We start from the raw sequence: 13,733 nt of genomic DNA, 5'->3' as shown, positions 1-13,733 counted from the left end.
AGTGTGCTATCATTATCAACAGGAACCGTTCCTGTTTATATGGAATAATGTGTCTCGATCATCAGGGTAAACATTACGATGAGTGTGAAGCTGCTGAAACTCAAACGAACCGTACCTCTGGAGAGGTCCAGTGGATCGTTTTAGCTTAAATTGGTCCAGCAAAGTGAGTGAGAATGGGGTCTAAGTTTATACCGGTAACGTTTGCGTATCACCATGCCTAAGAAGGTCAACAATTCCAACTTTTGATAGAGAAAATGCTCTTTGAATGTATTTACTCAAAACGGTGGAGGAAAAAAATCTACGAATTGTGTCATTTGCTATTAATTGACATTATTTAATCACTGACTTCACACTAGACTGATCGGATCGGGACAATGATTGTAATAGGCCTGTTGAAATCATTTAAACCGTGTTCAAATGTCTAGGCAAAGATGTTGGACTTTCAGGGGGTGTGATAAAAAAAATTACCCATAACGTCAAGAGCACCTATTGATTATACAATACAATACAATACAATGAACATTTAGGGCGCCATTCCCATAAGGCTCAGAGCGCTAACATCAAATAATATTATTGGTCTTTACTACATGTAGTAATTAAAGGCTACAATTAGATATTCCATATAAAATATTAAATTCAATTGATTAAATTAAATAATTAAACATAGAGGAGAATTCATGTAAAGAGATGAGTTTTCAGAGCCTTCTTAAAAATATCGATAGAGGCAGATTGTCTGATGGACATGGGGAGATTATTCCACCCTTTGGATGCTGCTACCGTGAAAGTCCTATCCCCGGCTTGGACACGTGTAATTGGATAATTGTAATTGGATTATGTTAGAATCTATTTATATATAAATATATGTTTACAGAAAGTGTATTCATAAATGTAACGCCCTTATCAGGGAGCCAGAATAATAAAATGAAGAGAATAAAACAGTTGCTTTTGGTGAAATTGGTGTCAGCATGTAGAATGACTTTTATTACTTTTAATTTCATCGCAATAATTACAAGTAATCAATACACACATGACGATGGTTAACACATTTTCATGCTTCAGTTTTATAAGCGATGAAGCTAGATCCTATCTATCTGCATGAGCTAGATCTTATCTAATATAAAAGCCTAATCTAATCTCTAAGTTGATAAACAGCTCAAACTAATGTTCATATAATACGATGAAATACAATTTTAGTTAATTCCAACTAACGATTCCTGGCTTCAACAATAACACGTAACTCAAATAATCACTAAGTGTATCACAGGTAATATATTGTTTAATTGCAGTTCCAACAAATTCAATTAGTAGTTAAGTATCACATCTCTGAAAATATGCGTTGCAATTTATGTCAATATATGATGCACTTAATTATCTTTCCATGTAAGGGTTTATCATGGAATATATCCTGCTATGTATACTCTTTACGTTCAATAACCAAGCAATTCCAAATTACTTGTGCATCCGCAAAACATAATAAGTTAAGATAAAACTACATGTATATTGTACTATAACAGTTTCATGTTCTCTAAGCAAAACCAAGAGACAATTAGATACATGTAATGGTTTTATGAATCATCTGAAAATAGACTTAACATTTATAAAAAAAACAAATATGAGTATAAATGTCCACTAAAATGACAGTAAGAAGTTAGTGAAAGCAATAATCCCTTGCTCTAGGTTCCCTTTAAACTCCAAAATAAACTCTATAGCTGGAGTAAAACCCGAACAAAATTATTTCCTTGATGCAAGAAAGTGCTCTCTGTGCTCTTGTTTCACTGCGTTAGCTAAAAAGCAACGTCTCTCCATGAACTAGTAAGTCCATGGTCTCTATACCAATTATTTGAATAAAAACATCTTGCTGAAACTAAACCTCAATTGTGCTACAAATCAGACCACTCAAGTCGCTTTCTCCAAAATGACTAATATTACTAAGCCAGTTGCTCTAGTGTAGCATGACGGTTACAAAATACAATATAATACAATGTAATCAAAATCATTAAATGTGTGTCGCAATCGTTAATTTTCAGATTAGAATTCACTTTAAACTTCACTATTCTATGACATAGCAAAATACATCTTCTGAATGGGTCTGCGCCTAACAAGACTACTATCACTGGCGATGGAGAGAGACTACTTGCTAGACTACGAGACTATTAATTTGTAGGTTATCAGTCAGAGGCGTCACACTCTCTTAGAACAAAGGTCCTGTTCACATTTATATACAAATTGGGTGCCGTGTTTAAACTTCGCTTCAGTAAGTCTTTGCAACTGGCTACAGGCTTGTTCTCACTCTAGTTGTAAGATGGGTATCCACTTCACACTACTATTTCACGAGGTGTTCATTCATAACATAAACATAATTATATTGTTCTACCTATTCTATACCTTCTGAAGTGTAAAAGTAAAATATTGAAATGGTACACACTTATGTATAAAACCCATCAATTCATTATTATGTTTAACAACAATATACCGGCGATATATGTGTATGAACACTAAAGTTAATCGGCATTAACACACTACTCAAATTCTTTGGATGCTCATTCACATCCAAAACCTATGTACAAGCTAATTAGGAGACTTACTACACTTCGCGGCCAATCATCTAATAAAACAGAGTCAATGAGAATATGGGACTTACAAGAAAATAAACCCCACCGTCCATTCATATAACACGTACAAGTAGAAACCATAATGGCAGATAGACTTAGCAGTCTTCACCATCGGAATTATGACCATGATCCTCTCTTCTGATCAAAAATGGAATCATAGTACAATAATATCAGTGTAGAGTAAAGTCTCAGCTACAACATAATAACATTTGGGAGACTTCATCAGAGCTGGGGTAAAACTGTGAATCGCAACTTTTTTTTTCTTCGTAAAGGCGTCATTATTATAGGGCGCCCACAGTTGCTCTTATGTTTTCTGTATATCTGAAGAATGGCATATTTAGACCTTTTCAACGTCATGTAGTTGATTCAATTATATTTGTATTGATGGCAGTGAACTTGGCGATTTTATAACATGTTTGTCTTCGAGTAATATCTTTATTAAAAGAAGTCAAGGCCTACTGTTGATTACTTTGAGAAACCAACACATTTCTTCTGTGCTTTGAGTTATTTAGTTTATGAGGTTAATAAACCAATCACGTGATGTCTTCTTCGAGTATATGCAGGTAAGATGTTGTACTGACAAATGTATAAAGTGAAAATGAGAGCATGATAACCATCTAAACACGTATCTAGAGATTTGCCCCCTCTTAAAAGCAAAATTGCAAGTAAACACACAACAACAACAACAACAACAATAAAGACAAAATCAATGTTTACCAGCAAGGGTTTGAGATGCGACTGGATCCGAGTGTACGTGTATCGCTGTTGTGGGTACGCTCATAGTAGTTGGAATCGGAGTTCCTTCTGTTGAAAACAATGATAACAAAGGGGATATAAAATTGAACAGTGTAATGTACGTTTAAATGAATAGTCATGATAGACAACCAATACATATGAATAGACAGAAGGAGCGAAACTTAACATCGCCTCCCAACTTTGTTCTCGAAAGCCCATTCCCGGGATAAGGTTACCTCACAAAATAGTCCAAATCGTTACATATTTTAAACAGTAGGATTGTCGCTCACGGAAAAATAGAATGAAATAATTAGCTAGATGAAACGTGAACGAAATGGTACCCTAACATTAAAACTGGCACGGTCAATGTAACCAGAGCTGACAGGTTATTCTATCAAAGCAAAGAACTAAATATATTATTGGTTAAGAGTGAAGGAGTAGAAGCATCCGAACAAAGCGAATTACATACCAATAGGTGCGTGAACCCCTTCAGGAAACAGTTTAAGTGCAGTGGGACTTTCGCTCTTTAGGTTTGAATTAATGCTTTACAATAACCACAACAGCATAATTCGTTTAATTTCTCCTGCCAATGTAAAATAATTTGATATGAATGCATATACAATAACCACAACAGCATAATTCGTTTAATTTCTCCTGCCAATGTAAAATAATTTGATATGAATGCATATATCTTTATATTAATTAATTTTGAACAGCTCTTTGCTCACATTTTAAACACTTCTACCTTACCTTGGCATCTGGGGTCAAGGGAACCTACAGCACAATACCCCCATCTTATCCCAGGATTGGTGGTGTAACACCAAGCAGTGTCAGCTCCATTGGGGTTTCTGCAATAGTTTTCGTCTAGACCCGCATTAGGAAAATCAGCTGGAGTCTCAGCGTGTTCATGGGGATCCTGCGAGGTCCACGCTTGACAAGTACGACCGTCGATTGTCTGAGATAAGTTTCCTCTGTAGTTCACTCCACTGGGATCTTCCGGGCATACAGGTGTGACTAGAGAAATACACAGAGTAATATTTCAAAAAAGTTTGCTAAGGTAATTATGTTTGATTCTGAATAATATTTTGCTCCACCTTTTCCCCCGAAAAACCCATTATCTACTCTTATGCAACAATTGTGTCACAGACCAAATTATAATTTCTTGTGTCACTCACTAACAAATATCACGACACTTGAAGTGTAGGCCATATTTGACTTAATTATATTTGCGTGTCAGAATCACTGCCCATGCAGTGCCCACTTGGAAAAAAACTTTCAACAAAGATGACTGCTCTCTAGAGTCTTGACAAACACCTAAGATGACTACCCGCTGGACAAATACCTACGATGACTACCCGCTAGACAAACACCTAAGATGACTACCCGCTGGACAAATACCCAATATGATTACCTTCTGGACAACACCCCAGAAATTGCTGACAACAACATGGAACTTAAATATTGATAAATAAGGGTAGATAAAATAGAATAGTGAATTGTACAATCGTATGATATATTGATGAACGATAACACCTATAATGCATATGATGTTATATACGCACATCCGCCTACGTACACACAAATGTGATTCACACATTTAGTGAAATTCTAATCTTTAGGTTCAATTGCTCTCCAAGAATCCCAACAAGCAGCTTTCGTTTCTTTTCTCCTGTCAATGCAAAATCATGTGATATGAATGCATGTATCTTGATATTAATTAATTTTGAGCAGCGCTAATTTGCTCATAATATAAATACTACAACGCTACCTTGGCATATCGGGTCAAGGGAACCTACAGCACAATACTCCCATTCTTTCCCAGGATTGGTGGTGAAACACCAAGCAGTGAATCCCATATCGGGGTTTCTGCAATAGTTTTCATCTAGTCCCGCGTTAGGATACTTAGCTGGAGTCCAATCGTGTTGATGGGGATCCTGCGAGGTCCATGCTTGGCAAGTTAGATTGGTGATTGTCTGAGATAAGTTTCCTCTGTAGTTCACTCCTTTAGGATCTTCCTGGCATGCAGGTGTGGCTAAAGAAAGGCACAGAATAATATTTCAAAAAAAAAAACTTGCTAAAGTAATATATGTTTAATTGTGATAAATATTATCTACTCCTATGTAACGATTGGTGCACATACCAAATTATAATTTCTTGTGTCAGTCACTTGCAAATATGACGATGCTTGAAGTGTAGGCCGTTTGACTTAAATATACTAACATTTCAGACTCACTGCCCAGTGCCCACTTAAAAAAACAAAATCAATACTCAAGACAAACACCCAAGATGACTACCCTCTATAGACAGACCCCCAAGATGACTACCCGCTAGACAAACACCTAAGATGACTAACCGCTGGACAAACACCCAAGATGACTACCCTCTGGACATACACCCAAGATAACCACCCTCTGGACAAAACCCCATCAATTGCTGAGAACAATATGGAACTTAAATTTTAATTAATAGGGTGAAATAAAATCGAAAGGTGTATATTTCTATGGAATATTGATAAAACAATAAGTTACAAGCATAATATGCATACGAATTCGTTACGTAGATCCGCCTACAATCCAAATCCAACGGCTGCTTGAATGGCGATAATTGCTCTGGGCCTCATGACTTCAAAAGTATCGATTTAGGGATAGGTTTAGATTTGGCTTTAGCTTGAAAACACAATATTTGATAGTTATTTTCTTTTATAAGGTATAAAAAGCATGTCATCATATGTGTAGATTTGGTGGTGTTTTGTCAAAGCCGAAAGGACTTTGTTGTCAAATAATATATCTAAATTCGTTCCTGTGGCGTGTTTGTTGTCATTAAACTCATGTGCAAAAGAAATGAATGAGTAGTTCCCCCTTTAAAAAAGGGTTTTATGAAATAGCAAACCCCTGTTAAAGGAAAGGACAAAGAAAAAAAAGAGTCAAATAAGGACTGAGAGAGAAAGAGAGAGAGAGAGAGAGATTAGAGAGGGGCCCGGGGTTTAAGGAAAAGAGGGAGATAGAGAGGGGGAAAAAAGAGGGGGAAAGGGGAAGTAGCTAGACACATTGTGATAATGATCAAATGTATGACGTCGTTTCATTGTTTATCTTACTTACTCGAGGTGGGGGTTTCTTCATATGTCGTTGTGTCGAATATCGTGGTTGTTGGGCTCGTAGTGGGCTTGGTTGTTGCGTCCGTAGTCGATAATTCTCTTGACTCTATTGTCCAACAAATGCCAAAAAAAATACAATTTACAAAAAAGTGAGGAAAAGGCACGGAAAATCATGCCATTTCAGCAACATTTGTAAAACACTGGTATCCAATGACCACGTTTGAATTGTATGGGGGACTGCCCCCCCCCCCCATCAGTACGCCAGTGGGTATCACGGTGATACCAAACGAATACATATTTTCTACAAAATGAACTTGTAAATTTTGAAAGGTTCTTCACATAATATTTCAAACAATTGATTCAAGCCGCCAATATTCATACACCTGTATAATACTCTCCCAATCCCAGCCTAAGTTTTTCACCGGGCGTCCTAATTAATTTAATAATAATAATAATAATAATAATACATATGATTTATAAGGCGCCAAATTCACTTGACAGTCAAATGCTCAAGGCGCATATTGCGGTGGTGTGGTGGGGATCAAAATTAAAAAGGACAGATTCCGGACTAGTGAATTCGCTACATAAGCACCTAAAAGAGTGCTATAGCCCTCTAAGTGATAAAAATAGGACTTACGGTTTTTAGAGTATAGTATGATTATTATTAGTAGTATAGTAGTAAAAGTAGTTGTAGTAGTAGAACCTTTAGACCTCCAGTCTGAGTAGTAGTAGAACTTGTAGACCTCCAGTCTTTAGTAGTAGTAGTAGTGGTTGTTATAATAGTATGTTAAGCAGTATAATAATTAGTAACATTGTATTTGGTAAACTGAGTAGTAAACCTCTAGTAGTAGTAGTAGTTGTTGTTGTTGTTGTTGTAGTATATTTAGTTGTAGTAGTATAGTAGTAGTAGTAGTGGTGGTAATAGTAGTAGTAGTAGTAGTAGTAGTATTAATAGTAGTATTCGTTGTTATTATTGTTGTTATTGTTGTAGTACGTGTAGTTATTGACTAGTGTAGTCGTACAAGTAGTAGTATTAGAAGAAGTAGTAATAGTACTAGTACTAGTATCATTAGATGTAGAAGTAGTAGTGAGACTTCTAGCAGTAATATCAGTAGTAGTAGTAGTAGTAGTAGTAGTAGTTGTTGTTGTTTTTGTTTTAGTTGTGTAACTTTTAGTAGTAACATTAGTAGTAGTATTTGCTAAAGTTGTTGAATTAGTAGTATAGTAATAACAGTAAAAGTAGTACACCTATATCAGTAGTAGTTGTAGAAGATGTAGTAGCACTACTAGCAGTATTAGTAGTTGAATTAGTAGTAGTATTAGTGATAGTAGAAGTAACAGTATTAGTATTATTATTAGTATTTAGAAGTAGTAGTAGTAGTTGTATTTGTAGTAGAAGTAGTAGTACGAGACCTCTAGTAGTAGTTGAAGTAGTAATAGTAGTTATAATGATAGTGAGAGTGGATATTTATAATATCATTTCAAAATGTATGATCTGTAGTTTTATTGATTGATAAGTGTAGGAAAAAAATGAATTTGAGATTTGAGAACAAAAAAAAATATCAAGAAAGCATGATACTTACCCGGGATTCTGCATATTATATGTTGGCCAGGTATTTTTCCAGCGATGACAGCAGGGGGAGAGAAGAGTTTGGGGACAGTCTGCAACATGGTGCCATTGGGTAGTCGCACCATGTCACACTTATAGGACCTCGGCGAGGTGCTTTGCAGGCTGAACTCGCCTGGACAAGATGTTTTCGTCAGCTTGGACGAATCCGACAAAACAGGCAAGGCTGTGTGGAATAGTACAAAAAGAAAATCAATAGTGAACTCTTCCTCCTACTGCTCTCCCTCCTCTCTCTGCTCCCCTCCCCTAATTCCCAATCCTCAACTTCCTCCCTCGTCTCGCCTCCTCCTCCCGCTGTTCCTCCTCTTCTACCTCCCCCTCCCTCTTCCTCATCCTCCCCTTCCTTTGACCGCCTCCCCTCCTCCACCCTATCTTCTTCCCCTTCTACCTCCCCCTCCCTCTTCCTCATCCTCCCCTTTCTTTGACCGCCTCCCCTCCTCCACCCTATCTTCTTTCCCTTCTACCTTCTCCCCTCCCCTTTATCATCATTCCCTTTCTCTCCTATTCCTCCTCCTCATCACCCTCCTCCTCTATTTCCTCTCCCTCCTCCTTCTTCTTCTTCTCCTTCCCCTCATTCCCCTCCTCCTCATTCTCCTCCTCCTTCTCAACTTCCTTCCCCCTCTTCCTCCTACCCTTCCTCCTCCCCCTCCCCTTCCTCATCCTTCACCCCTTTTCCATTCCATTTCTCCCGTTCCTCCTCTTCTTTGTACTCCTCATCCCCTCCTCCCCGTCCACATACTCCTCTTAAACGTCCCCTCTCTTCTTCTTTGTTCTTTTCCTCCTCGCTTCATTCCCTCCTTCCTTCCCTTAGGAAATGAAATTTTCCCTTAAAATAGTTTGGAACATTTATTAGGGAGAACTTTCCAAACTGTGGCCTATTTATTTGAGATTCCACGTACGTTTTACACCTCGCTCCTATTTTGTTTCAGTATGGTTATTTTGAAAGCCAACTTTTTGTCAGTAGCGTTCGTTATATCATGAAAATATGACGCATATATGAAGTCAAAATCATTCTTACCCAAGGACAAACAGGTTGCGGTACCAAACAGCAACTTCCACAATACACCGATCTGTTGGTCTTTAGCCTGTATTTAGAAAAAAAATATTAAGATTGCAGAAACAAATAGGACAAGAACAAGAGTTAGACCAAGAACAACATGGTAACAAGAGAGAAACTCAGAAGTGCCATGTTCCCACTATCACGATTGGCGCCACGATTGAAATCGTGGTCTTAATCGTAGAGTAATCGTGGTGATACTATCAGATATTATCAGATCTTGAGGTTAGTCGTGGCAATCGTTTTGATCGTACGAAAGTTTTGGATGGTAAAAAAAATCTCCACGATCAACACGATTAACTGTCAATCGTGGTCATCGCATCACATCGTATTAGATCTTAACAAAGCGCAACACGAGGCATCAAATCGTGCTCTCTAATCGTGGTGATCGGGATCAACCATGAACCACGCTCTGATGAAATGTGTTGCAATCTGCCACGATCTGTAACGCTCTGTCAGGTACAAATGCTCACGACCTGAAACGAATGACTCACAAGCAGATAAAGGTTGATACGAGAAGATGCAAGTAAATGCGACTAGATACGAGAAGTCACGCTTTTTCAAGCACGTTCACGATCTGTTACGAGTTCTCGCGCCCATATTATACACTTTCTCTCCTTCACTCTTTCTTTTTAATCTCTCTCTCTCTCTCCTCTTTCTCTCTCAACCATTTAATTTGTTTCTCATTCACTTTCATTCTTTGTATAGTCCTTAATCATAATAACTCCTTTTCCTTCACTCTATCAGCTTCTTCAATCCACACTCTCTTCTTCTTCTTCAATTGCCCTGACCCCGAACATAAAAAAGATCCTCTATGTGGGTATGCCTTGAAGCGTATAGTGCATGGCCCTACATAGGATTGTTGCTGTTGGGGACCGGAGGAAAATGCAATGAATTATTGATAATTTATTGCATTTTCTTTGTTTTTTGTATTTGAGGGGCGGCGACGTACCCTAGCCCCCGCTGAGTACAGTCATCTATGATTCAGTGGCTGAGCGATTGCCTCGTTACTGTGAGGCCCCAGAATAGAAACCGTGTCGATCAGCTATATTAGTGCCCTTTTGTGAGGCATTATTCCTCAATGAATTTATATCAATGAATTATTGATAATTTATTGCATTTTCTTTGTTTTTTGTATTTGTGGGGCGGCGACGTACACTAGCCCCCGCTGAGTACAGTCATCTATGATTCAGTGGCTGAGCGATTGCCTCGTTACTGTGAGGTCCCAGAATAGAAACCGTGTCGATCAGCTATATTAGTGCACTTTTGTGAGGCATTATTCCTCATTACTATCTGTTATGACTTAAAGGTAATATGTCCCATTTGCAGGCAAAAAAATGAAAAAGTTAAATTCCAACGGCATTTGAAAGATAATACTAATTTAAAACTCCCCTATAAAAGGGGGCTTGAAAATGTCTTTAAGTGGGAAAATAACGACTATTAGTTGTCGAATCGACTTAAGAGCTATATAGCCAGTAAGTAATAGTCTGATTTCCAGATCATTGTACCAAATGGTCGTACGTTTTATGCCTTCAGTTTAATTTTGGCCATTACAAGAAGTGGGTTATAGATGTACACAAGTGCTTATGTACCCTTTACAGCTCAGTTTATGTATGTTATTACCAAAGAAAAAAAAAATCCAGTCAGTCACTCAACAGTGTCTGACAGTGAAGTCTAGCAAGTTAATGAGTTTCCTTGCATACGTTGAAATTTCACAGATAGGACACACATGACATATTCATAATCCCTGCAAAGTTCTACAGAATTTGAAGTTGGCTGCAAAAGGGACATAGTATCTTTAAGGACGTAGGTCCCCTAGTTGATTAGAACCGTAGCACCACATGCTCTAGCAGTCACACAAAACAAACACTTGCAAATGATTATTCAATACAATCTGAGAATGTATACTATTATTTAGATCTATTAGGAATAAATCATTGTCAAAATCATTCCATAAATTTGGGTAAAAATAATTATTCCACCTTTGTGACGAACAGTGTACAGTTATATTTCTTTTAAATTGAACCACACAGATATTATTCGTTAAGTCCCCATCACACCAACTAGATCTCACTACGTGCTGGAACCGTCCTAGAAAATCTTAAAAACAGGTTATGGTCGGGGTAGAACGTGTAAATAATGTCTATAATACGATCCTAGTTCGTTTACAAAAAGTCCTCAAAACGTCCATTTCGTCTGTGCCCCGCCCACAGTCAGTTCATATCAAGTTCAGATTAGGTAAATTTGCCATTTCCAGGCAGTCCAAGCCAGTCCGTGTTCAGTTTAAACCCGTTATTAACTAGTTCTACCACGTTCCCAATACAACCGAATCAATTCTAACTAGTTCGGAGACAGATCAGCTCGTCCTCATCTCGATTTAGTGCGTTCGAACGTAGCCAGAGTTCGATGTTTGGGGGGGGGGGGGGGGCACCTACATGTAATCGATCGAGGTAAAAAAAAATGGGTCTAAAAAGTTCAACCGATCTTAGAAATTCCCCCCCCCCCCTTGGCTACGTGCCTGCGTCCTGGCTCAAGGGTTATAAAGCCCCGGCTCGTTCTTACCATTCCTTATTCCCGTTCAACTTCAATGCTTCAAGCTCTGCAGATCGAGACATTCAAGTGAAGCCCCCCATTACACCAAAATAGTTCTCACTACGTTTTGTAAAATGTTGCCAAATGGGCTCAAACTGTGTGCGAACGAAGTTGAATGTAGTACCAACTGTTTTCGATCTGTTTAAGAACTGGCTGGCTTGGATGGGAAAGTTGCTCCAGAACTTTGCGCCTGGATGGGAAAGTTGCTCCAGAACTTTGCGCCTGTTCAAAATTATCCCCGTACTGCGATTAGATGGAGTAACAACGTACTTGAAACGAAATGGACGTACTACGAACGAAATTGCGAACGGAACATGATCAGTTTTGGTCCTTGGACCTTTGAATCATTTATATTTATATGTCTTTTTGAACCAAAATAAACAACAAATAAATAAATAAATAAATAATACCATGTTTATATCTTTATGACTACTAATAACGGACTGAGCTTCCGTTTCAGATAAATGTCCGTGCGCGTGAGTTCATGTAATAATAGCATATATTGGCAAAAAACATGCTTGTACGAAATCCATTATAGCTCTTTGGGATGCAACTGGACCCCAATTTTGTTTTCCTATTTGGATAGAGTATGATCCTGAGATATGATTTCATGTCATATTTGGCCATTACAAATATTTCGACGTCACCATACTGGCCTTCGAGCTCAAAATTTGAATTTGCATATTACGACATCGATGGAAAATTGATTGTATCTCTGTAAATATTGATGAATTCTCTTTCAAATTTCGATATGTTTTAGCTGAGACAGTTCCCTACAAGCTCAATCATTACTATTTTTCATTTTGATGACGTCATCTTAGTGAACATTTCGATTCAAGGCCACATATCAGAAATTTCTTAATTAGCGTGTTATGCCTATGGAAGGGGAATTTCGTTCACATCATGAATCTACATAAAAAATTGTTGTTTTTGGCAGTATCTCGTTTTTTGTTGTTCTTTTTTCACTCACATTTTAGTTGAAACAGCCCACCTATACTTGTTCCAAACAAATATTAAATGTCTAGTTCTATTCTCTTGTTCTTGTTTTTTGTACACATTTATTACAGTGTACATGCTTATGTTGAAATAGACGACAGGTGAAATGGCAATTAAATCAAATCAGACTCATGGTGGCCATTACACTATGATTAAAAAACTTAAGACACTCACCATTTTACACATCAATCTTCAAGGGCTTTCAAACATTTAAAAAAGAGCACGATGATCACCTGACGTCTTTCTCGAAAAAAAAGAACAAATTTGGCACCGAAGAATACAGTTGCTTGAATGCAGAAGGCGGAAAAGATGAAGAGTAAGATCCAAACTGTAGGCTAAAACGATCGATCAAAAGAGATCAATTGAAATCGCAGGAGACATATGACTTGATATCTATCTTCGACCAATTGTAAATGGTAAATGGTACGTTTGCCTTATCTGCAGGCGCTAAACTCGTATGAGAATGGGATCGATATGAACAGATAGATTATAAAGGAAATGCTGACGACTGATGATGATTGGTGGATTGCAATTATGGGATAGCTCTGCAAGGGTTGCACATGTAGCTAATTATGATGATTTGTTTTTGTTTTTGTTTAAAAGGCACTCGTTACCTTAGCAACATGTTGTGCAGTGAAAAAAAATTGTGGGGTAGCTATTGGCGCAGATGATTGTTGTTTCTTGTTTGAGTACTATGCTATTGCTTGAGAAAACGAACGCTATCTCAGAAATATTATACCTTTGGATCGAAATAGGGGATAGCTCCTTAAAGGGAAAGTCCACCCTGAAATTAAGTTAGTTTTAATAGGAGTAGAAAAATGAGAGAAACAAGTCAGTGAAAGTTTGAGCAAATTCCGATTAAAAATAAGGAAGTTAGGATTTTTGAAGTTGTGATCAATCAAACACAAATTGGCAACTCTATGACGTATCATGCGAGCTCAACTTCCATTTGCTCAGTACTAAAAAAATCTGAAATTTTCATTTTCCCTCAAGAAAAATTTCAACCATACATGCACCCTA

General features: G+C 37.6%; 1 protein-coding gene across 1 annotated transcript; it reads right to left on the bottom strand.

Annotated features, from left to right (window-relative positions):
* Positions 1 to 970: 970 nt before the first annotated feature.
* LOC115926817 (plasminogen-like) lies at positions 971 to 13,069 on the bottom strand. Its single transcript, XM_030992215.1, has 7 exons — positions 12,888 to 13,069; positions 9,087 to 9,153; positions 8,025 to 8,234; positions 6,446 to 6,547; positions 5,116 to 5,379; positions 4,098 to 4,361; positions 971 to 3,416 (listed from the first exon to the last, which is right to left on the bottom strand). The coding sequence occupies exons 1-7, from the start codon at positions 12,897 to 12,899 to the stop codon at positions 3,319 to 3,321; spliced, it is 1,017 nt and encodes a 338-aa protein (XP_030848075.1). The 5' UTR covers positions 12,900 to 13,069; the 3' UTR covers positions 971 to 3,318.
* Positions 13,070 to 13,733: the final 664 nt, after the last annotated feature.

This window comes from Strongylocentrotus purpuratus, unplaced genomic scaffold (assembly GCF_000002235.5).
Source record: "Strongylocentrotus purpuratus isolate Spur 01 unplaced genomic scaffold, Spur_5.0 spur5_scaffold_2, whole genome shotgun sequence".
NCBI classification, from domain to species: domain Eukaryota; kingdom Metazoa; phylum Echinodermata; class Echinoidea; order Camarodonta; family Strongylocentrotidae; genus Strongylocentrotus; species Strongylocentrotus purpuratus.
This window is presented reverse-complemented; position numbering and strand designations above follow the sequence as displayed.